The 25,504-nt window shown below is 38.9% G+C and overlaps 2 protein-coding genes across 7 annotated transcripts; both read left to right on the forward strand.

The window, feature by feature from the left end:
• Positions 1-261: 261 nt before the first annotated feature.
• Positions 262-8,623, forward strand: LOC106561892 (mannosidase, endo-alpha). 5 transcript variants are annotated; one of them, XM_045688942.1, is made up of 6 exons: positions 339-361; positions 3,677-3,798; positions 4,178-4,319; positions 4,433-4,542; positions 6,623-6,699; positions 7,000-8,623. In XM_045688942.1, the coding sequence occupies exons 3-6, from the start codon at positions 4,292-4,294 to the stop codon at positions 7,631-7,633; spliced, it is 849 nt and encodes a 282-aa protein (XP_045544898.1). In that variant the 5' UTR covers positions 339-361; positions 3,677-3,798; positions 4,178-4,291; the 3' UTR covers positions 7,634-8,623. The 5 variants fall into 5 exon arrangements, with proteins under 5 accessions (XP_045544896.1, XP_045544898.1, XP_013981669.1 ...); XM_014126195.2 differs by lacking the exon at positions 339-361 and adding an exon at positions 2,131-2,364; XM_045688940.1 differs by having other exon boundaries at positions 262-361; positions 3,677-4,319.
• A 253-nt stretch (positions 8,624-8,876) lies between these two features.
• LOC106561893 (4-galactosyl-N-acetylglucosaminide 3-alpha-L-fucosyltransferase 9) lies at positions 8,877-20,540 on the forward strand. 2 transcript variants are annotated; one of them, XM_014126197.2, is made up of 3 exons: positions 8,877-9,534; positions 12,949-13,150; positions 14,298-20,540. In XM_014126197.2, exon 3 carries the CDS (start codon positions 14,306-14,308, stop codon positions 15,392-15,394), a length of 1,089 nt encoding a protein of 362 aa, XP_013981672.1. In that variant the 5' UTR covers positions 8,877-9,534; positions 12,949-13,150; positions 14,298-14,305; the 3' UTR covers positions 15,395-20,540. The 2 variants fall into 2 exon arrangements, with proteins under 2 accessions (XP_013981672.1, XP_013981673.1); XM_014126198.2 differs by having other exon boundaries at positions 12,949-20,540.
• The last annotated feature ends 4,964 nt before the right edge of the window (positions 20,541-25,504 follow it).

A 25,504-nucleotide genomic window follows, 5' to 3' on the forward strand; every position in this document is an offset into this window, starting at 1 on the left:
TTTTTAAAAAGGTATCTGTGACCAACAGATGCGTAATGTATTCCCAATCATGTGAAATCTATAGATTAGGGCCAAATTAATTTATTTCAATTGACTGAATTCCTTATGTGAACTGTAACTAATTAAAATCATTTTAATTGTTGTGTTTATATTTTTGTTCAGTATAGAACAGAAAACGTGACTTCAATGTCAGCAAAATACTTATTTCCAACTTTCATTCAAAACCGAAAATGAGTGGATTTCAACTTCCGGAAAATGAGTATTGTCAACGTGATTTTACTCAATGGAAGGCACTATACAATTTTGATTCAGTAGTTGGATTCAGCCATAAATGTATTTTAGCAAAAGGCAACAAAATCATGTGAGTATTGCATTGTTAAAAGAAGAAAAGGTGTTCTAATTGAAAGAGTGGTTTGGTTCAGTGAACGAGTTGGTGAATGTGTTTGTTGTACGCCTAGTAAGTCAATCTAACATATAATAAGCCATTTTCTATGATCGGTTGAGATTTTAATGCTGAGTTGGGAAAATTGACAATGTAGGCTACTTGGGAAAAATGCACCAGAGTCAAAACTGTATTCACCATGGAATCGGATTCACAGTTGGGGCTAGGTGGATTAATGCATCTGGCTCTTGATAATTCAGTATTTCAATAATTAGTTACATATGTCCCTAGTCCAAATACATGGGTGAAGTACATTACAATGTATCAATGATTTTACTCACCACTGGCTTTAGCTGGCAAAATGGGGTGGTCTTCTTATGAGAGGATCGAAAATATTGTCTTTCCTTTATGACGCCACAAAGATGGTGTCCTTTTTGCGTAATGTGGTGGGTTGATCAGTGGCATCACAGAGAAAAACGTTTGCTCGTGGAAGCAAACAAACATTACATTACATTTAAGTCATTTAGCAGACGCTCTTATCCAGAGCGACTTACAAAATGGTGCATTCACCTTATGATATCCAGTGGAACAACCACTTTACAATAGTGCATCTAAATCTTTTAAGGGGGGTTAGAAGGATTACTTTATCCTATCCTAGGTATTCCTTAAAGAGGTGGGGTTTCAGGTGTCTCCGGAAGGTGGTGATTGACTCCGCTGTCCTGGCGTCGTGAGGGAGCTTGTTCCACCATTGGGGTGCCAGAGCAGCGAACAGTTTTGACTGGGCTGAGCGGGAACTGTGCTTCCTCAGAGGTAGGGGGGCCAGCAGGCCAGTGGTGGATGAACGCAGTGCCCTTGTTTGGGTGTAGGGCCTGATCAGAGCCTGAAGGTATGGAGGTGCCGTTCCCTTCACAGCTCCGTAGGCAATCACCATGGTCTTGTAGCGGATGCGAGCTTCAACTGGAAGCCAGTGGAGAGAGCGGAGGAGCGGGGTGACGTGAGAGAACTTGGGAAGGTTGAACACCAGACGGGCTGCGGCGTTCTGGATGAGTTGTAGGGGTTTAATGGCACAGGCAGGGAGCCCAGCCAACAGCGAGTTGCAGTAATCCAGACGGGAGATGACAAGTGCCTGGATTAGGACCTGCGCCGCTTCCTGTGTGAGGCAGGGTCGTACTCTGCAAATGTTGTAGAGCATGAACCTACAGGATCGGGTCACCGCCTTGATGTTAGTGGAGAACGACAGGGTGTTGTCCAGGATCACGCCAAGGTTCTTAGCACTCTGGGAGGAGGACACAAGGGAGTTGTCAACCGTGATGGCGAGATCATGGAAGGGGCAGTCCTTCCCCGGGAGGAAGAGCAGCTCCGTCTTGCCGAGGTTCAGCTTGAGCTGGTGATCCGTCATCCACACTGATATGTCTGACAGACATGCAGACAATTTACATAAATACACTATGCACAAGAAAATCATTATTTATAACTAATATTTTGCTGGCTGGTTTAATGCAATACGTCTTCTTAAAAGATTGAGGGCAACATGCTTTGGGAATGCACCCGTGACTGCTGTTTTTCATTTGCTTGTTCAATTTTGTTAGCTTGAGCGCAGCGCAGACTCACAAATCTTCAATAGCATAGATGGATCATAGAGTGCTATGGCATTAGGCAAGATAACTTGTAGATCTATACGCCGTATACCTACGCAGCACGTGAAACCCGTCACATGTCACCAACACAATGTTAAAGGCAGGCTATGACAAACCTTGAACCGGAACAATGCATAGCGTCAATTCACAAGTAGATTGTCTTGCGTATAGCGTAGGTAGGTACCCTGTGACCTAATGTCTAATTCAGTGAAACCAACATTTTAGTGTGCTTCGGACAAAATAGATAATACATTATGTAGCTCATTCGGATTTCTGCTGTCCTGCCCAGTCTAAAGTTCAATGCAGCAATGTCCGGAGAGAACAACAACAAGCACATGATTGGTGGTAATGTTAACCTTAATTGTTGAATTGTCGTATTTTGCAAGAATATAGCTTCATTTCGACTTTATGGCAAATGCGTAATCTGCCTCTTCTAATGACACACGGTAGTATAATTTCAATATAGGATTTCCGCATAGCGCACTGAAATGTTGGTTGTTGTAACAATGTAACTATTAAACGTTAATCATAACAAAATACTTTCACATTGCAATATTGCCTTCCCGGCATATCACTAGACATACAATAACAAACTAAACTGTTAGCACATTGCACGTAGTGTCTGGGAATTGGGAAGCTGCAATGTTCTTTCAATTCTTGATATTTAGGCTACCCATTGCTTCTTGAAGAATACAAGTATGTCTCACGATTTTAGTACAACTTTCTGTCTTCATCATAACCCAAAATATACGATTTTATTTATTCCTTGTTTACAAGCAACACGAATGTAATTAAACAGGTCGGCAGGTAGCCTAGCGGTTTAGAGCGCTGGGCCAGTAACTGAAAGGTCGAATCCACAAGCAGACCAGTTGCGCAATCTGCCTGTGCCCTTGAGCAAGGCATTTAATCATAATTGCTCCTGTAAATCTCTCTGGAAAAGAAATTCTGCTTGTGTCGATGTGCCCTTGAGAAAGGCACGTAATCCTTATCTCTCTGGATAAGAGCATCTGCAAAATGTAAATATGGTTAACTTTTGGATCTCATGGACAGTCAGTCCTTGGATCTAGAGAGCACTGTTGGTACATTTTAGTGGGGTTGAATTTGACTATTGATTCTTTCTCACACTAAAACTGAAAAGCAACATTTACGTAATATAAAATTACATGGACAATTGTATAAGAAAGTCACATCCCTTACCTCCATTACATGTCTGTTACATTTCCCTAGCAATATACCTCAGCTGTACACCAATACAAGTGGCGGGGACCTGTTTTGTTGTTTTTATTTAATTGTAGCATTAATGCATGATAGGCCTGCTAATGTAGACACTCTAGATAATAATAAGGAAGTGGATATTTAACCTGCAGAAAGTGTAGGCATAGGAGTCAGAATTAATGAAAGGTATAGTTTCAGTAAGGGTTAGGGAAAGGCATAAAAGTTAACATTGGGTTAGCGTACCATTGTCCGCCGCCATTCATTTTCTGCTAGTCAAATATAAACTGCTTCATTTTAGAAATTATCCTCACTCTTTTTGGGGGAACACTGTCTCTATTCTGTCACTTGCATTTCAGTTGTCAGTAGGCTATTCCTGCCCTATCATGAATGGATAACTAGTCAACCTGTTTTTTTGTGGGGTTTTTTGCATTTCAATTTGTAGAATGAACCAACATGGAGCAGCCAAGTTTCATTGACAACAATAAGCCCAAAAACCTCTAACGTCAAGAGTTCTCCCAAGAATGGACAGTGGATCACATCAAGCATTAACTGAAGAATGGCAAGGTTTAGACGCAAATCTTTCTCCACATTTATTGGTTTGGTGTTGCTCATATTCATAGTAACAGTTGTTTTAAAGTCTTTTACACCAGAATATTCTCCATTTGGAAGCATCTTTGGTCTCGAATTGTTCCCTAATATCAAAGGACCTGGAAAAAATGACATTCAAATGCTTAGTAATATTGACAGTGTCGGTGCTGAAGCATTGACCAAAATGAATGACATAGACTCTGAGAGGGTCAAGAACGTAGAGGCTGCCCTCAGGCAATTCCCTGCTCCAAACTACAATATTCATGCCTTTTACTACACATGGTATGGAAACACACAGTTTGATGGAAAGTACATTCACTGGGACCACCCTCTTCTGCCACACTGGGATTCAAAGGTGGCAGCAGGATACCCAAGAGGGAGACACAGCCCACCAGATGACATTGGGGCCAACTTCTATCCTGCTTTAGGAGCTTATAGTTCCAGGGACCCTTCTGTTATTGAAGCTCACATGAAGCAACTGCGAGCAGGAGCTATTGGTAAGGCTTTGATGTTGGTAATACATTTAATTTAGTATTTTTCTGCTACGGTAAGACCCAAGTCTGCCATGTCATTCATCATCAGTTGAATAACTCAGTCTGTGCATTTCTAGGTGTTCTTGCTGTTTCCTGGTATCCACCTGGCATGAAGGATGAAAACGGTGAGCCAACAGATGACATTGTGCCTTTGATACTGGAGGCGGCACATGCATATCATGTAAAGGTGTGTATGATAATCAATGAAAAGAGCAAGCATGGCTCATATACAATGGGGTTTGAAGTTTTTGGCACCTTTAAAAAGATGAGCAACAATGACTGAACAAAATAAATAATTAAAATACTGAGCTATATTCTATGCTCAAAGAAATGGGGACATTCTTTTTTGTACTAATACAATTGCTTAAGGAAAGCAATTAGAGGAAGTAGGGGTCAAAATTATTGACACCCCTGTTTTCAATACCTTTCAATATCGCACCTTGCGAGGATAATGGCACTGAGCCTATTTAGAAAATGTTTTATGAGTTGGAGAACACATTGAGAGGGATCTTAGACCATTCCTCCATACAGAATCCTTCCAGATCCTGGATATCTTTCGGTGCTTATGGACTACCCTCTTCAATTCAAACCACAGGTTTACAATGGAGTTCAAGTTCGGAAACTGTGATGGCCATTGCAAAATGTTGATTTTGAGGCCAATTAACAATTTCTTTGTGAATTTCTTTGTGTGCTTGGGGTCATTGTCTTGCTGGAGGATCCACCTGTGGCCAGTTTCAGCAACCAGGTTTTTGTGAAAATATCCTGATACTGGGTGACGTTTGTATTTGTATTTATTATGGGGTCCAGGAAAAGTTGCTGCAATGATGCCGTTGACTTTAACAAGAGCCACAGGACCAGTGGAAGCAAAATATCCCCATAACATCAAAGATCCACCACCTAATTTTACAGTAGCTATGGGGTTATTTTCTGCTCATGGTTTCTCATTTCGATGCCAAACCCACCACTGGTGTGTGTGCCCGACGAGCTCTATTTTCATGTCATCTGACCACAGCCCCGGTTCCAATCCAAGTGGCAAATGCCAATGCAGTTTAGCAAACTCCAGGTGTTTACATTTGTTGGATGACAAGAAAATACAACTCTTTGATGTCGAAATGAGAATGCATGAGGAGAAAATAACCCAAAACCTACTTTAAAATATGGTGGTGGATCTTTGATGTTATGGGGCTATTTTGCTTGGTGGTGGATCACCTGAGTTGACTAACCTGGTCACAGGATTGGTTAACACTTGGTTCCTAGGGTCTCCACCGAGCTAGTTCAATATACTTTTAGTTTTAATGCACCGTATTGCTGGAACAAAATTCTAAATACATTTAATCTTGATGTTCTGGTGCCGTTTGGGCAATTTAAAGTATTGATTGGCGATTTATTTGTGGAGGAATGTAACTGTTTTTCTGAGTGATTTGTGATGTTTTATTTGTGCTTAGGATGACTGTGCTTTTGTATTTTAATATATATTTTGCTTTTAATGTGTATTTTATATTGTATTATACAGGGCGCATTTGGAAAAAGAGACCCAGGTCTCAATGTTTTCCCCGTCAAAATAAAAATAAATGGGGCTATTTTGCTTCCATTGGTTCTGGGGCCCTTGTTAGAGGAATCATGAACTTTACCCAGTACCAGGATATTTTAGTCAAAAACCTGGTTGCCTCTGCCAGGGGGCTGAAACTTGGCCGCAAGTGGATCTTCCAGCAAGACAATAACCCCATGCACACATCAAAGAAATGGTTCATTGGCCACAAAATCAACACTTTGCAATGGCCATCTGTCTCTGGACTTGAACCCCATTGAAAACCTGTGGTTTGAATTGAAGAGGGCAGCCCATAAGCGCAGACAAAGGATATCAAGGATCTGGAAGGATTCTGTGAGGAATGGTCTAAGATCCACCCCATGTGTTTTCTAACTCCTAAAATGTTTTAGAAAAAGGCTCAGTGCCGTTATCCTCGCTAGGTGAGGTATTGAAAACGGGTGTCAATCATTTCGACCTCTACCTTTTTGAGAAAATAAATGATTACTTGTTAAACTAAATCTGTTTTCTCTGAGCAATTTTTTTAGCACACAATATAGCTCAGTATTTGAATTATTTATTTAATACAGTCATTTTGCTCATCTTTATCAATGGTGTGAATACTTTTGGACCCCAATGTACATGTGTTCTTTGACAAACATAAAAATAAAGTAATTTTTCAGTTCTCAAATCCATTGCCTCTTTTTTTCCATATTACTGTTGATTTGTGTTTACTATACAGGTTGCTTTTCACATTGAACCATACAAAGGAAGAGATGAAATAAGTATGTTTAACAATGTCAAGTACATCATAGAGAAGTAAGTATTACATCATTCCTTATTTTATATTTCTGATTGGCCTTTAGTCTTGTCAATATCAATAGAGTTCCACTTGTATTACTATTCAACATACGTTTTTACCCTAGCTTAACTCATTTATTTGTTCAGTAATATCTTATATTGGCAATGTTTAAAATATTACCTCAGCTTTATGGATTTGTATATGATTGAACAGCTCAATGCCTAACTCAATCAGATCATGTCTATTTCTTAATCTTTGTAAGTAGATCCTGTTTGTAAAATGGTACTTAATTTGTAATCCTGTCATTCTATCTGAAGATATGGTGAGCACCCTGCATTCTACAGGCATAGAACAAACACTGGCAAGTTTCTTCCTCTATTCTACGTCTACGATTCCTATCTACTCAACTCAGAACAGTGGGCAAAACTCCTTAAACACACCAAAAGCAGTAGCATTAGAGATACTCCCTATGATGGTATCTTCATAGCCCTTCTTGTTGAAGAGAAACACAAGAGGGATATCGTCACGGCAGGTTTCGACGGAGTCTACACTTACTTTGCCACTAATGGGTTTTCCTATGGCTCCACTCAACGCAATTGGGAGTCCATTAAAACATTCTGTGAAGACAACAACCTGTTGTTCATTCCGAGTGTGGGGCCAGGTTATATTGACACCAGTATTAGGCCTTGGAATTTCCAGAATACACGCAACCGCATTAACGGGAAGTACTATGAAATGGCCCTGAGTGCAGCCCTAGAAGCAGGTGCTGATATTATATCTATAACATCATTTAATGAATGGCATGAGGGAACCCAGATTGAGATGGCAATTCCAAAAACAAGCCAGACTGTGTATCTAGACTACTTACCACACAAGCCTGTTGTCTATTTAGAGGTAACTCGCAAATGGGCAGCAATATTTAGCAATGAAAGGAAGAGATGGCTAGAATAATACAAAGTAAGGGCCTAACATTAAATCTGACCAGAAATTGTCTTACACAATATAGATTATAGAATTTGAGAACAATAGTGCATGTGACAGAAACCTATATTGACTTTTTATCCTGTACGGTAACATTATCATGGTTTTACAGATGAACTAATGAAAGGGCAGCCTTGTATTGTGTATAGAATTGTGTGGTATTTGTCCTGCTTTATATGATTTAATGATTTGTACTTTATTGTATAACTGTTATATTTGGGCAGTTATAGGTAGGGGCTACCCAGATTAAACCCCTTCCTGGGCTAAAAAGCACTTTTAAAGGAGGGTCTGAATTGAATATGCCTTTTGTCTAGGAAATTCTTAACCTGGGTCTGTACAAAACACCACAATGTGACAGTTCCTACTTCATTGCACTACTGTATATACTGTCTGCTTTTTTTATTCTTACCCATCTACCAATAGATGCCTTTTGAGAGGCATTGTATAACCTCCCTGGTCTTTGTTGTTGAATCTGTGTTTGAAATTCACTGCTTGTCTGAGGGACCTTAGAGATAATGGTATGTGTGGGGTACAAAGATGAGGTAGTCATTCAAAAAATTATGTTGAACACTATTATTGCACACAGAGTGAGTCCATGCAACTTATTACGTGATTTGTTAAGCACATTTTTACTCCTGAACTTATTTAGGCTTGCCATAACAAAGGGGTTGAATACTTACTTATTCACTCAAGACATTTCAACTTAATTAATTTGTAAAAATGTCAAACATAATTACACTTTGACATTATGGGTTTTTTGTAGGCCAGTGATGACAACATATCTATATAATCCATTTTAAATTCAGGCTGTAACACAACAAAATGTGGAAAATATCAAGGGGTGTGAATACTTTCTGAAGGCACTGTACATACCAATGACTAAGCAGCTTAAGTTTCTGTTAATTGTAAACCATAATGCACGAATATATACATCCTTAATTAAAATAAACATTGAGTACATTTAGGCTACTCTTGTTATTTCAGGGTCATCCTTCCTTATTTCTTTAAATACAGGACAGTTAACAAAAGGGGCAAACATTGTCATATTAAAATTACCAACCTGGGTTGCGTCCTACGAATCAGCCTCAACATTGTCTCTTGTAATGCGCATTGTAGGCTACTGTATCTCCGAGCAATTTAGATAGGGGATTATTCAAATAGGCTATCAAGTAAACTTTAATTGATCACGAATCTTGTCAATTTAATGAGTATGGGTTTACATATAGGTTATGCCTATGTTATAGGCTACATGTCATTTTAATAATTTACTTGGAAAACCACGTCACCTGCGAACAAATAATTGTATGAGCAGCGTCAATATTGCACATGCATTCCTAATTGAAAGATGGGGAACGTATGATACACATTACATTTATTCAATCATGCATTTTTTGAACGCATGCCCAATTGATATAATCTCTGCTAGGCTACCTACATTCGGTTTCACGAATACACTTTCAGCCTATATCTGCATTGTCGGTAAATAGGGGCAAGGTAGCGCATGGGCAGCCAGTGAGGAATTATTCCACATCGCATCACATGCCTTACATGGCGTCCTTATATTTAACGAAACGATGCATTTGCTCAAATTTAGTGAATTGAGAATAACAGTCATTTTCGAATTCTGGTAACCTTCTCAGTTAGGTCGCATGCGAGGGTGATTTTATATAGCCTCCCTACATTGCTAGTTCGCGGAAACGATATGGGTTTCGGCTCCTATGAATCCTGGCCAATTCCTGCAAATATTGCCATCAGCGCAAATATTTATTTGCATCCTTAACGTTTTCGGCATGTAGGACTGTATGTATGAGGGAACGACCCGGAAAAGCAATGGGAAGATATGCATATTTTAATACACGCTTGTCGAGATGGTGAGTAAAATTGATTTTTCTCCGCACCGTGTCAAAGCAGTGGTACCTCGTTTCGCAAGCCAAGCTGTGCTAGCTAATTATAAATAAAACATCAAGAAGAATCTGAAGGAAATGCGTATATCTCATCATTCAAGTCACAATTTTTGCATTAAGAAAAATACACATTTGTATTAAGGTCATTGACGTTATAGGCATTTGTCTTCGATGATTTGCCCCCTATGAATGACGATAAGGAGTAGCCTATGTTTACACGCCTGTCAGTGTTCTCAAAGATGCTTATATATGGCCCACATGATTTGAAGCTCTGTTGGTGCGTAAAAGGGCGTTTGTTAACCAGAGGGAATAGGGCTACAATAATATAAGGCGACATTTTTGACCAATAGATTTTATTTTAAACACACCAACTACAATGCTGCTTAATGAGGAATGACACTCATTGCAAGTGTGTTTAGGCTACAACTAGTTTTTAAATGACCTTCAGTTGCACCGGTTGAAAATGAATTCTTACTTTGGATACTGCTCGTTTCAACCTTTCGCCAGTGTAGCCAAACCAAACGAGAAATACAGGAAAATTATTATAATAGCCAGTCTGCAAATGGACCTGTTTTATTCCGCCCTCGGATGAAGCCAATAGCCTACACAAGACCATTGCACCCCCACCCCCCAGTTGTCATACTAGTTTGAAAAAACAATTTGATCCCTGCATAAACTTATACATTTACCAAATGAAAATAAGCGCAATGAGCCTTAGCAATTTATCTATATAATTTATTTATTTGACTTTAGTTTTGATCACCATGGAGACCTAACAATGCCAGCTGTGAATGAAGAACTATTATTCTAAAAGTCTCACCCTCACAGTTTGTCTGCTTCCATTCAACCTTCATCATTATCATTGGAATTCAGTCCTATTTTGCATGCTATAGCTTCCCCTTAAATTCAACTTAATACATTTCAACCTTTTAAGCACAACGTATCACTCTAATACTTACAGAAAGTGGATTCCTGTCATGTAAGAGGATTTGGTGTACATGAAAATGCATTGATACTATAAGCCTTTAAAAGGAGGTGCATTTGTCTACCCTAGTCCATTAGTGGCTGATGAACATAGCTCTCTTAACCACTGCTCAGTCACAAATGCCTATCTGTATAGAAAAATAAAGTGCTGCCATAAAGACTCTGGAAATTGGAAAGTTACTGGTTTAACTAGAATCATTTCTTTATAACTGTTTCAAGAAAATATGGAATACATGAAAAGAGTAGTCTAATTCTACACAGGCATTATTTGATTTGCATATTTATTTTCTTATGCAACATGCAGGTCACAGGTGTGTGTTCAATTTACAAGAGCTTGGAACATTATGTGTTCACTCAGCCTTAAGATGGCAGCATTCTCATATGCATGCTATTGATGTGTATGACATGTCACATGGATATTTGAATACTGTATTTTTCTGACACTGATTCAATTAATGTGTAGTGGAGGAGTAGGTGCTTAATTGAACTACCAATATGCATGTGTGATGAGCATTCTTGCCTAAGACCTGACGAATTGTGTTAGCTCCCAGAATGTATACCTAGGGCCTAGGCTTTAACTCAATAGGTTAACACTGAGATTAATCAAGTTCAGTATCAGGCCAGTCAAACATGTAAAGTAGTATCACCAAGTTATTCCAGTGGTGCAAGTCTACCCTGATTTGTTGATATTGTCTTTTTAAAGCTAGAATCCTTAACAAAGCAGATACCCCGCCTCTGTTTTGATGAAAACCCATTTACTTGTTCCACATTTTGTTATGTTACAGCCTTATTCTAAAATGGATTGAATAAAATAAAATAAATTCTGAAATCTACACACAATACCCCATAATGACAAAGTGTAACCGATGTGAAATAGTGTAACCCATGTGAAATGGCTAGCTAGTTAGCGGTGGTGCGCGCTAATAGCGTTTTAATCGGTGGCGTCACTCGCTCTGAGACCTTGAAGTATTTGTTCCCCTTGCTCTGCAAGGGCCGTCAGCAACACTCCACCAATCAGGCCTTTATAGTAGTGTGGCCAGAGGGAAGCCACTCCTTAGTAAAAGGCACATGACAGCCCGCTTGGAGTTTGCCAAAAGGCACCTAAAGACTCTCGGACCATGAGAAACATGACTCTCTGGTCTGATGAAACCAAGATTGAACTGACAAATGTCACGTCTGGAGGAAACCTGGCACCATCCCTATGGTGAAGCATGGTGGTGGCAGCATCATGCTGTGGGGATGTCTTTCAGTGGCAGGGACTGGGAGACTAGTCAGGATGGAGGCAAAGATGAATGGAGGAAAGTTCAGAGTTCCTTGATGAAAACCTGCTCCAGAGCACTCAGGACCTGGGCACTCAGGACCTACTGGGGTGAAGGTTAACCTTCCAACAGGACAACAACCCTAAGCACACAGCCAAGACAACACAGGAGTCGCTTCGGGACAAGTCTCTGAATGTCCTTGAGGGGCCGAGCCAGAGCCCGGACTTGAACCCGATCGAACATCTCTGGAGAGACCTGACAATTGCTGTGCAGGAACGCTACCCATCCAACCTGACAGAGCTTGAGAGGATCTGCAGATAAGAATGGGAGAAACTCCCCAAATACAGTTGTGCGAAGAAAATTCAAGGCTGTAATCGCTGCAAAAGGTTCTTCAACAAAGTACTGAGTAAAAAGAGTTTTTGCTTTTCATTATGGGGTATTGTGCTTAGATTGATGAGGGAAAAAAACAATGTAATATATTTTAGAATAAGGCTGTAACCTAACAAAATGTGGAAAAAGTCAAGGGGTCTGAATATTTTCTGAAGGCACTGAAACTGTTTCAGTTTTAACTATGTTTTGAGGCTATACAGTGTTTTTTTTTACATTGACATTGTTTTCCTACATTGGTGTAAACAAGCTTATATTTTAGGTTCTGATGGGGTATGACAGTTGAACTAAGATGATGAGGCATATATAAGTTCAATATTCTTTAAGAATCAATGAATATATATATAATTAATTTACAAGTCCAAAAATGGATGTAGCAATTAAATATTTGCACTTTAAATGGGCAATCTGTGATTGCTACAAAAACAAGCTTGTATTTGTAGCAACACACATTGCCCCTTTAAAGCTAGGATACTTAGTTGCTACATCCATTTTTGTACTTATAAATGAATGATCTACCCATTAATTCTTGAAGAATATATGATGTATACATGCCTCATCAGCTTAGTTCAACTGTCATACCTCATCAGAACCTAAAATATAAGCTTGTTTTACTCTGTTTGTAAACAATGTGATTGTAAACAAACACTGTATAGCCTCAAAACATGGTTACAACTGAAACAGTTAGGGTGCCTTTCGGATACTCCCTTTTAACAACTATTGTAACCTCACTTGTTCTATTTTTCTTAAGGATACATCAATGAGATGACCTGGGAACTCAACATCAGACCAAAATCACTAGATGTCTAAGGACCTTATTCCAACTGTGTGCAGCAACACCTCATTCAAACACTACTTCAAACACTACTACTGAGCCAATGTAGAACCTGCCCCTTCAGAATTCCATGACTTTTTTCCTTGCCTGGATTTCAGCACAAAGTCAAATCTACCAGGTGTGGAATAGTTATTTTTTTCTTTGATAATTTTGAACTAATAGTAAAATGATATAATGCAGATTCAATGTTACATGACCTTTTAGATATGTAATTCTCAGTGCAAATGTGAATTATAAGACTGCTAGGGAGAGACAATGTTTTTTTACCAATCGCAAACTAGCCCAACCCACTGGGCACAGATGTCAGTTCGATGTCTAATGTTGATTATCATTTGGTTGAGATGTCAACTAATGTGAATTCAATGTGAAATCAACCAAACATTTCACCATGTCATTGGATTTAGGTTAAAGGTTGGGTGAAAAAGACAAAATTCCCCTACATTGATTACTTTTTGTAAATCCAATCAGTTTTTCATGTTGATTCAACATCATCAGATACATTTTTTTTGATGAAATGGCGTGGAAACAACGTTAATGCAACCAATTTTTGCCCAGTGGGAAGCACTGTACTTTAAAAAGCTTCCACGTCTTGCTGTCTTTATTCAAACCACGCTGCACGACATGGTGCAAGTTAAGAAAGTGCAAGTTAAGAAAGAGGGCAGTTAGTAGTATTTGTGGACGTGGTCTCTCCACTTTGACAGAGAAGTTTGGACTTGAGGTATGTAAGACAGCTGCTCCTCACAATCATTTGAGAAGATATTATAAATCATCACCGTACTCGGTTCACAGCAGAGCAGACTTTCATAGGCCCTGTACCTTTTGCACCATAGTTTGTTTATATCCATTGGTTATTGCAGGTTGTGGAAAGGCACACTTGATTTACCTTGCCTAGCGAAGATTCACATTTGGAACCATTCTATCGGTCCCTAGTTGAATCTCTGCCTACTCTGCAATCCGGGCAAGCTAATCTAGTGTGCCTGTTCACAAATCGCCTCAACACACTTCTCACACTGCACGAGCCACAACAAAAATGTTTGCCAAACAGTTCATTGACCGTGACAAGAGAACGTAAAAGCCATTATTTAACGTTGTTGGCCCTCTCATACTGTATAAGGCAAGGACAGACACTTACAAACAATCTCAAACTTTTGTCATCATGCCTCTCTTCCTCTTATTCACTGGAAAGAGTAATTCTGATTAAATAAGGAGTTCACAGATTTATTGAGTTTGTTTTTTTGTGTTTTTTTTTTAACGTGTCTTTATAGGACAGAGTATGCCATCTGCACCTTTCCACAGAATTCTACGACCCCTTCTACTTGGCACCTTCCTACTGGGCTGTTTTGTGACTCTGTTTTTGATGTACTTTAAACCATCCACTAGCTGGCTATCAGGTCCTGTAGAGTCAACAGCATCCACTATCCGAGTTAAAAACCTCTTCTCCGCCAAGAGTGACAAAAACTTGACCACTGTACTCGTCTGGCTCTGGCCCTTTGGACAGACCTATGACCTGGGTGTCTGCAGCTCTCTGTTCAACATTGAAGGCTGTTTCATCACAGCAGATCGGAACCTATATAATAAGTCAGATGGGGTCGTCATACATCACAGGGATATCTGTACTGATCTCTCCAACCTGCCCCCCCTTCAGCGTCCCTCCTTCCAAAAGTGGATATGGATGAATCTAGAGTCACCGTCTCACTCCTCTCAGCTGCCCGGTATCGAAAACCTGTTCAATTTAACTCTGAACTATCGCCAGGATGCTGATATCGAAGTGCCTTATGGGTCGATCGTGACGGCCCAAGGGGACGAGGATTTTGTGCCTCCGAGCAAAAGCAAATTGATCTGCTGGATTGTCAGCAACTGGAACCCGGATCATGTGCGAGTGAAGTACTACAACGAGCTATACAAACACATTGAGGTTCGCGCCTACGGACAAGCCTTTGGGGAGTACATTGCGGATCAAGACTACTTTCCTACCATCGCCAGTTGTAAATTCTACTTGGCATTTGAGAACTCAATTCACAAAGACTACATCACAGAGAAACTGTATAACCCACTCTCTGTAGGGACGGTGCCTGTGGTTTTAGGCCCGCCAAGACAGAACTATGAGAACTTTGTCCAGGGGGATGCTTTTATCCATGTGGATGACTTCACCTCTCCCAAAGAGTTGGCTGACTATCTCCTGCTCTTGGACAAAAATGAGGAAATGTACCTCAGGTACTTTGAGTGGCGACGGCACTTTAAGGTGAAAAAGGCATACTTCTGGGCCGAACACACATGCGTCGCTTGTGATTATCTCAGAAGGCACAAAGAGTACAAGGCATTCAATAACCTCGATAAATGGTATTGGGGTGGAACGCCTTGAAGGCCCAAGAAATTGTTGTTTTGCTGTTGGAGGCATTGCTTGAAAAATATTTTCAGTCATGGACAATGCTTCAACATGTTTTTCTCAGTGGTTACAGGGGCCCAAATTAGCCATTCCCTTTTTTTTATTTTGTTACCAGCCAGATTGCTCAGCCTTACTTTGCCTATTGCATTTTCATTCAATCATGTATTTGTATTTATGTTGTAGTCATTTGCAATGCATTTAATATTTGTTTTATAAAGTAACACTTTTATATTTAATCTCTGAACGTGACCACATTTGCTGCTATCTGTTTTTTTAATGATGTACTGTAACTGTATCCCACCTCATAAGGTGGGAATCAAGCTGACATGCCACATCTTTCATCTGGCAGTATACACAATATTGTGGTGTTGAAAAAGTAGTTTTTGTAATTGTAACCAGTATTTTATTTTTTTTGTGGAATGTTCATGTTAAATTTGTTGTCCTCAGGGCACAAATGAAAAGAAGTCACAGGTCTCAATGGGCTCCCAAGATGAAATGAAAGTTAAATAAAATAATAATAAAAAAATATATACAATAAATAATTGAAGAAATAGTTGTTTAAATTAAAATATGTATGTGCTATTTATTGAATTGAGACATTGTATGATAAAATACCATCTACAATTTGTGATACAGTCATCTATGCAGTGTTTACTGAACTTCAAATGTAAAAGTAGTTCAGTTTTGTTATCTACTGTATATTGTACATGTGTGTGTTTTTGAGAAATCACCCTCAATTTATTTTTGCAAGGTTGCATTTGCAAAACAAATGGACACTCTTCTTTGATCATGTATGTACAGTAACACATTGTAGAAAGAAGGAAAGATAACAAAAAAATACTGACAAAGTGTGTCAGGGGAGAATAGTGAACTTATTATGCTAATAGTGGTTTCCTAGTGGGCATTATCACATTAAATGCATTGCAGTTCTTTAAAATGCCCCAAGCTCAGTTTTCATTCCATGCTGTGTAAATGCTAATTTTGTCTACATTTTCTCCACTGAACAATGCATCTAAACAGCTCTCAGCATGATGGTTGAATCGGTAACACTTTATTTGAACTGTACATAATAAGAGTCATAATATAACAAACATTTCTGAAATAGTTATAACAAGTGTTATGACAACAGTTAATGTCACTTGCAATTTCTAGCTGTTGACACATGTCAAGACTACATAAATGTGTCATAACCATGAGAAATGTTGTGACAGTTTTTCCTAAAGGGTAACACTACCTTAATGAAGTAAAATATTCATAATTTCATTAGTATAATATTGTCATCACATTATCCTACCAGCCACTAACTCTTCATTACATTTTTTCTATAATCTATGATATTGGCCTATTACATTTAGCACCATTTAGCACTTTCTTCAAGTCTAAGCACTTCACATTTCCAGTAAAAGCTCTCCGACCTCATCCACCTGCAATGTGTAACACCCACCTGGATCATGCACAGCAGCGGTAGAGAGATAAGACGTGAATGTGCCAACTGGAATTAGGGTATGATTAGGTGCTAGGATATAAAGCGGAGTAATGATCACTTTTCTGTAACTGCAGATACCTTACATAATTATGTCATAATTCACCAAAATAAACAACAGGAGTGTCATTTTATTTTATTTTTTACACTTCTGTTTATGACACAATGCCAGGTTACCTACACTACAGCTAACCATTTTAGCCTTGATGAGTAAGTGACAAACTTATGTTAATAATACCTGTCAGTATGTCATGTTTACGACAATATTATGATGCTGGTATGTTGTAGCTGCAGTTCAAATACAGTGTAGGAACACTTTCTTTGAAGGTTGAATACATGAAGCATTCTTATCTGCATATATAAACTATTCTTATCACATCCATGAAATCAGTAACATCATGAAGACCTTAAGAGTGCATTCAATAAGCATACTGTAATATTATTTGTCATTAGTGACGTTATTGAATAGTTTAAATGTGAAAATAAAAGTCCTATGAACCAACAGATTTTGGGCAGAACACAAAAAAAAATGTATTCCTTTATGTTACTTTATTGGTTTTGAAATACTGTTTATTTTTTTTACTATTTCCATTTTGTATATCACTATGCATGTTGTGTTATCATTGATACTTTTAGTTGACTTTTAAATTAATTTCCAAAATGTATAGCCAGATAGATTCACACAATCTATAGATTGTATGAAGACTTGTCACAATGACCTTCAAAGATATGAACCTCTGAGTTACAGACTGACCGGTCAATTGAATGGGCAATATAACTTCTGTAGACTACATTTTTAATTAATTTTATTTAACCTTTATTTAAATCAAACATAACTGTTGCTTACATGTTCTAAATATACAGCAGATATTTATAGTATCTGGCTATATGGTTGGAAAACACATGTAACATGCAATCAATGTTAATTAAGGTAATAATAATACATGTTTGATCAGCTGAATTTAAAAGTTAAGGACATTTCAGTGTTCCGAACTACCTCCATTCCTGATATTTTCGTATCTCTGTGTTCCTACTGTAGATGCTTTATGAATGAATACACTATGAAGGTCTTTATAAATGTTACTTACACCTTCATGGATGTGTTATGAATGTATTATTATGTTGTTGTGAATGCTTTATGTATCAGTAACGAACATCCCTGTGCTTGCCTAGCTGTGCCACTTCCACCTGCTCCAGCACACACCGAGACCATAACCTTGGACCTCTGCCTCGCGAACACACGTGCTCGCCCTCTTGAAACACATTTAACTAGCTGCGCCACCGAAAAGGTACCAATGCAATGGTGCAGGTGGTGGTTTCAAGCTCGATTCAGTCCGTGTTGCGGAGGAGCGCGGTATAGAGCGATTGAAATTGAAAGGCAATTTTCCGATTGAGCCAACATATGCAACATTTGCCTTGAATGCAGTCTCCGCAAACACGGGAACATTGCCTTTAAATTTTAATCGCCCTATACCGGGGATATTCCGCTATACGGATTGATTCAAAACCTTTGTTTAACCAATTCAGTTCGGTTATATATGTAACCTTCAAAGAAAGTAACCTAAAGAGTTGCTGTTGAATCTAAAAGCAAAACGTATGTAAGACTTTCAAAATATATTTTATGCAAGATTAGTTTATACCTGGTGAAAATACTAAGCTTTCAGGTTGTTTTCATTTTGTTGTATTTACTGTGAGTGGGACCATTAGTGTAAAGAGGATGATTATAAATATTTGTTATATAGACAATAAAAAAATAAATTTGTCTATGTGTATAACTTGAAATTGAAAGGTTATTTTAATAAGGTGGTGTAAGGGACAAGGACACAACATGAAGCATATCGTCCGTGTGCAGCGGGCAGCCGCCCTATAGCCTCTGACCACAGAACATTGGCCGTCATTTTCTTTCCAAACGATTCTTCATGTTGAAACGTCAACTTTCGTTGACACCCAGAAGATCTACTGCACACGACCGACATTCGTAATGATGTGTCCCATCCTCAAAACTAGTCCACTGACATGTAGACAAGTGGAATTCTGTAACTTTCTTTTTTTAAAACATCCCATAGCTCTACCATTAATTAAATAATGTAGAAAGATTTTAGAAAGCAGTTCAACAGTCTTGATTGATTGGAATTTTTTTCTCCCACTGTTCCAGGCTGTGATTGATTGATACTGCCGTGACATAGCCTAGTTCCAAATACTGAATCAGACCAGTGCCAGCGGTGCATTATAGCCTGCCGCCAGTCAAGGGAGAGCTGCACAGACCATAGCTAAGTCAATCAGTCTACCTACTGTAGCTAATATTGTGGGCAGCTGTAATATCTAGGCTAACCTTGGTTGGACTGTATTTATACTCACACTAAGTTAGCTAGATACCAATGGACTAGCTAAGCTTTGATAACAAATTGCTAACACTAATTCTCACCAGCTATTAATGCACAAAGTGAGTAGTGTCCGGTGAGTAGGCCAACTCTGCTTTGACAACAACAGCTAGCTAGTTCATTAATTTGCTGAGGTAGGTAATAATACCTATCTTGCTAGTGTCGTGTCTTTGGCTATGCCGGATTAAGTGATATGACATGCTATTCTATAAAATCCTTTCTCTGTAATTAATATTACCTGATTAAGCTAATCATGTAAATGTAATTAACTAGAAAGTCGGGGCACCACGAAAGAGTGTTTATAGAGCTGTTATCTTCCGAATAAACTCTTAAAGACCTAGTAATATTTTACATCAATAGCAGTCAATATTAATCGTCATCTTATTTCAGTCTCATCTGAAAGTTGTAAATTCTTGGTTATCTTCACGAACCCTGGCTAACACGTTGAATCAGCAATACAAACTTTGGTTTAATTATTTATTTACTAAATACCTAAATAATCACACAGAATTACATATAAACAGAATGCAAATTATGTCATACAGAAAACGTCCCTGGTGGACAGAGCCGACATGACGGCTGGTTACACAAAGGAAAGGGGGTTGGGCTAGAATGAAAGCGCGGGAGGACTGAAGAACAAAGGGAGAAGCTATGCTATCGTAAATACAGAATCTTATGCATTCTAAATAACCGCCCATTTGGAAAAGGAAAATACAATAAATATTTACTCTGAGCTGCGCCTCAATAGGTTGGTTGTAGATGCTGGCCGTGTTGACCAACAGAGATCTTCCTGTCCTCGGAAGAATGTCTCTTGTGGTAAACTGGATACTTGGCAGTGTCGTGTTGTTTGTTAGAAGAGATCCTTTGTCTGTCCTTTCCTAGCCCACGTTTACAGCGGCCGCTGCTAACTCAACGGCTAGGAGGTATCAATTCTGTAGTGAATAAGAGTTCAAAGTTCATACCATTCGCAACCAAAGCTCACGCTGAGGTTAGCTTAGTTCTGTAGTTGACATGTTAGTCCTTTTAACGTGGAACCGTCGTCCTCAGAACAGCTTATTATCTGAATCCTTCTGACATCGGACCGTCGCCCTAATGTACCCGGAACAGCAAGTTATTCGCCCTTTTAATGCAGAGGCTGCAGGCCTCGCGTACTCGGAACCGGAGGTTACATTTCGTCAAGGGCTTATATAGTGGAGGGAGAGAAGGGTGTGTTTCATAGTTTATAACCAATGTCTCTTCACAGGGGCGGGCCACTGATTGAGCAGAGCTCTAACCTTATGAAAACCCAATTCTCTCATTTGGAAGCTAAGATTACATTTAATCTTTTCACAAATAGTTTCATATTTAAACATTTAAATTGCACAACAATTCCATGTGAATCTGATAACTAGAATGTGTAGACTTTCCACGATACAGTTTATGTCGTCCTATCATTAATAAGAATGTCTCAGATGACAACCGAACTGACATCATATTCATTAAGTACCAACGCATATTTTCAACTGGTTGGATTACCGAAATATGGTTCCTTTCCCCCCACCTTTTGATGTTCCCCAACTCTCTATGTTTAACAAAGGCTTTTCAAGAGTCCTTCAGTAGAGTCAAGAGAGGAAAGGGAGAAAGGTATTTATGGCGGGTCATAACCTTACCCACAGGCCAACATCATGACAGTAGTCTAAAAAACAGCAGCACATAGCCTATTAGGGTCAGCAAACCATAACATTTTTACAGCCACAGCCAAAGATTTTAGTTAATAAAAAGCTTGCCTTCAGCTCAGCAACTGGCATTGTCTTGCTTTGATATTCTGGCTATGTCAACTAATCATATTCTCAAATGATGAAATAAAATGCATTCAATCAAGACCGTCAAATGGCATTCTAAACACTTTTGAATAATGTGTATATATTTGTAATGTTTCAGTCTCTTTTTAACTTTCAAGTGTTGCCAGCTTTGAATAATGATTTGTACTTCAAAGCAGCTTATGAATGAGGGGGAAAGAAAAGAGACACTTATACCGGAGAGCCAGCGTTGAAGACAACAGTAATACTGTTTTGGAAAGGCCGTTTTTCTTCAAGTGAGGCAATTATACAAAAGAGAATGCAGACAGTTTTTGGATTAGATGCTAATCCTGTTGACATGACTTAATTTCAACCATCCTGTTGAAATTTTGCAGAGATATATAACTTTTATTCACGCATAAATGTATGACTCATTGGCTGTCTCAAATGGAGCTATTGTGAGTTCATGAACTGTCCCAAACTGTCCCAGAATATGACTATGAAACTTCCAGGTAGGGTTTCATATTGTACAGTTTCACTTCATGTATGAAACAGAGGTTTCTTGTTAAATGTGATCTGTTGCAACAGGTTTGTTCTCTTGTTGTCTGAACTCTCTTTGTTCTTTGCACAAACATGTCAATTCTCTTTTCTGTGAGTAAGTACATTAGGAGAGTGTCTTACGATGTGTTTTTTATTCAAGTTGGTGCAAAGATGGTGTCAATGGACATTATCTCTGCATGAAGTGCATTCTTCATGTTTTGCTGAATCTTAATTGAACAATGACTTTTCTGCCAGTTTACTGAAAGAGATGTTGAATCGATCATTGTAAGGTTTTTGCCAAATCATTGTATTTTGCCAATGTGTATAACTGTAGATGTCTGGTATTGTCAAGAAAATAAAGAAATGTATAAAAAAGCATACGTTTTAGGGTTAGTATACATATCCATATAGATTGGAAGACACAATGTCCCGATTTACTAAGTTTAATCTTCATAAGGTTTCAATAAGAAACATAAGGCTCTATTCAGTCTGTATCTTTGAAGCTGGTTCCGACTGACATTTTCGCTTATAAATTGATCTGTGGTTACCGTAGATCGAAATGGCTTGCATTGAGCGATAGCCCTGGTTCACACGGACACAGTAGTACTGTAATTTGTCTGAGCTTGTGTGACATAGGATGTGAAATGTGAAACCACTTCAAGTTGGGGATGTCCCTTCTACCATTTCATTCAGTCTTCCGACTGTCCATCAAGTCCTGGCTGAACCCTAAATTACAGCCAGGGACAAAGCACATGCCTGCAATCGTTACATCATAGCGCAACAGTAGATAGTTGTTTCAAACAAAAAATATGTTCTTTTTGTCATAGATGGACAATATTAATATGAGATGAAAAGCTAGTTCAGGGAGCCAAGCTAGAGCTCTGTGAGACGTTTACAGCGATGGGGGCAGACGTTTTGATCAAGAGAGGCCTTTAGAAAATATGCAAATTTTCTCTAGCACTAAACATACAAATATGTATTTTACAGTTATAAGGTCAAATGTTAGTTTTATAATTTGATTATGCTATATGTAGCCATTTAAATTATTATCCAAAATTATTCCAACCAATACAATGTGATATACAGCACCAGTCAAACGTTTGGACACACCTACTCATTCAAGGGTTTTTCTTTATTTTTTACTATTTTCTACATTGTAGAATAATAGTGAAGACAAACACTATGAAATAACACATATGGAATGATGTAGTAACCAAAAAAGTGTAAACAAATCAAAACATATTTTATATTTGAGATTCTTCAAAGTAGCCAACCTTTGCACCTTCTTGGCATTCTCTTAACCAGCTTCATGAGGTAGGTCACCTGGAATGAATTTCAATTAACTTGTTATGGATAGGGGGCAGTAATTTCACGTCCGGATAAAAAACGTACCCGATTTAATCTGGTTATTACTCCTGCCCAGAAACTAGAATATGCATATAATTAGTAGCTTTGGATAGAAAACACTCCAAAGTTTCTAAAATTGTTTGAATGGTGTCTGTGAGTATAACAGAACTCAAATCGCAGGCCAAAACCTGAGAAGATTCCAAACAGGAAGTACCCTGTCTGACCATTTCTTGGCCTTCTTTGTCATCTCTATCCAAAACAAAGGATCTCTGCTGTAACGTGACATTTTCTAAGGCTCCCATAGGCTCCCATCTGTCAGGTACACAGACTAACTAAACAGAAAATAACTACCCACAAACACAGGTGGAAAAAAACCCTACTTAAGTATGATCTCCAATTAGACACAACGAGGATCAGCTGCCTCTAATTGGAGATCATCCCAAAAAACAACAACATAGAAATAGAAAACTAGAACTAAACATAGATATAGAAAACATAGAAAAACACAAAACATCTATCATAGAAAATAACATCTTACATTTACATTACATTTAACCTCTATTTAACCCCGTGGTGCACTCCATCAACAGCAGGTGCATTTCAAGAGCGGCAAATTTGAATCCAAATAAATGTCAAAATTCAAATTTTTCAAACATACAACTATTTTACACCCTTTGAAAGATAAACATCTCCTTAATCTAACCACGTTTTACGATTTCAAAAAGGTTTTACGGCGAAAGCATACATTTAGAGTATGTTAGGACAGTACATTTACAAGAGTTGTGTGTAATGTTTTGTCAATTCAAAGACAGGGTCACCAAAACCATAAAACCAGCTAAAATGATGCACTAACCTTTTACAATCTCCATCAGATGACACTCCTAGGACATTATGTTAGACAATGCATGCATTTTTAGTTCTATCAAGTTCATATTTATATCCAAAAACAGCGTTTTACTATGGCATTGATGTTGAGGAAATCGTTTCCCTCCAATAACCGGCAGTCAAGTAAGCACCACAAATTAAATAATTAAAATTAGAAAACATTGGTAAAATATTATATTGTCATTTAAAGAATTATAGATTTACATCTCTTGAACGCAATCAACTTGCCAGATTTAAAAATAACCTTACTGGGAAATCACACTTTGCAATAATCTGAGCACTGCGCCCAGAAAAATACGCGTTGCGATACAGACTAGCCGTCATGTTGGGGAGATCTAAAATCGAAAATACTATGTAAATAATCCATTACCTTTGATTCTCTTCATCAGATGTCACTTCCAGGTATCACGGGTCCATAACGAATGTAGTTTTGTTCAAAAAAGCTCATCATTTATGTCCAAAAATCTCCGTCTTGTTAGCACATGATCTAAGCCCGCCGGACTTCACTTCATGAACGAGGGGGAAAAATATATTTACGTTCGTTCAAACATGTCAAACGTTGTATAGCATAAATCATTAGGGCCTTTTTAACCAGAACATGAATAATATTCAAGGTGGACGAATGCATTCTCTTTTATAACGTATTGGAACGAGGGTACCCAACATGAACTCGCGCGCCAGGTGTCTAATGGGCCATCATCGTTCCATGGCTCTTGTTCGGTCAGATCTCCCTCCAGAAGACTCAAAACACTTTGTAAAGGCTGGTGACATCTAGTGGAAGCAATAGGAAGTGCCAAAATATTCCTCAGCCCCTGTGTTTTTCAATGGCATAGGTTTAAAGGTAATACAACACATCAGGTATCCACTTCCTGTCAGAAAATGTCTCAGGGTTTTGCCTGCCAAATGAGTTCTGTTATACTCACAGACACCATTCAAACAGTTTTATAAACTTTAGGGTGTTTTCTATCCATATATAATAAGTATATGCATATTCTAGTTACTGGGTAGGATTAGTAACCAGATTAAATCGGGTACATTTTTTTATCCAGCCGTGCAAATACTGCCCCCTAGCCCTAACAGAGATTAAGTCATTTAGCAGACGCTCTTATCCAGAGCGACTTACAAATTGGTGCATTCACCTTATGATATCCAGTGGAACAACCACTTTACAATAGTGCATCTAAATCTTTTAAGGGGGGGGTTAGAAGGATTACTTTATCCTATCCTAGGTATTCCTTAAAGAGGTGGGGTTTCAGGTGTCTCCGGAAGGTGGTGATTGACTCCGCTGTCCTGGCGTCGTGAGGGAGCTTGTTCCACCATTGGGGTGCCAGAGCAGCGAACAGTTTTGACTGGGCTGAGCGGGAACTGTGCTTCCTCAGAGGTAGGGGGGCCAGCAGGCCAGAGGTGGATGAACGCAGTGCCCTTGTTTGGGTGTAGGGCCTGATCAGAGCCTGAAGGTATGGAGGTGCCGTTCCCTTCACAGCTCCGTAGGCAATCACCATGGTCTTGTAGCGGATGCGAGCTTCAACTGGAAGCCAGTGGAGAGAGCGGAGGAGCGGGGTGACGTGAGAGAACTTGGGAAGGTTGAACACCAGACGGGCTGCGGCGTTCTGAATGAGTTGTAGGGGTTTAATGGCACAGGCAGGGAGCCCAGCCAACAGCGAGTTGCAGT

This window comes from Salmo salar, chromosome ssa11 (assembly GCF_905237065.1).
Source record: "Salmo salar chromosome ssa11, Ssal_v3.1, whole genome shotgun sequence".
NCBI classification, from domain to species: domain Eukaryota; kingdom Metazoa; phylum Chordata; class Actinopteri; order Salmoniformes; family Salmonidae; genus Salmo; species Salmo salar.

Bases quoted from the DNA above. Each gene is read 5' to 3' on its own strand.
- LOC106561893 (XM_014126198.2), top strand. From the start codon at position 14,306: ATGCCATCTGCACCTTTCCACAGAATTCTACGACCCCTTCTACTTGGC.
- LOC106561892 (XM_045688940.1), top strand. From the start codon at position 3,791: ATGGCAAGGTTTAGACGCAAATCTTTCTCCACATTTATTGGTTTGGTG. The intron at 4,543-6,622 runs GTGTGTATGATA...TTTACTATACAG, and splicing joins CACATGCATATCATGTAAAG to GTTGCTTTTCACATTGAACC. The intron at 6,700-6,999 runs GTAAGTATTACA...TTCTATCTGAAG, and splicing joins GTCAAGTACATCATAGAGAA to ATATGGTGAGCACCCTGCAT.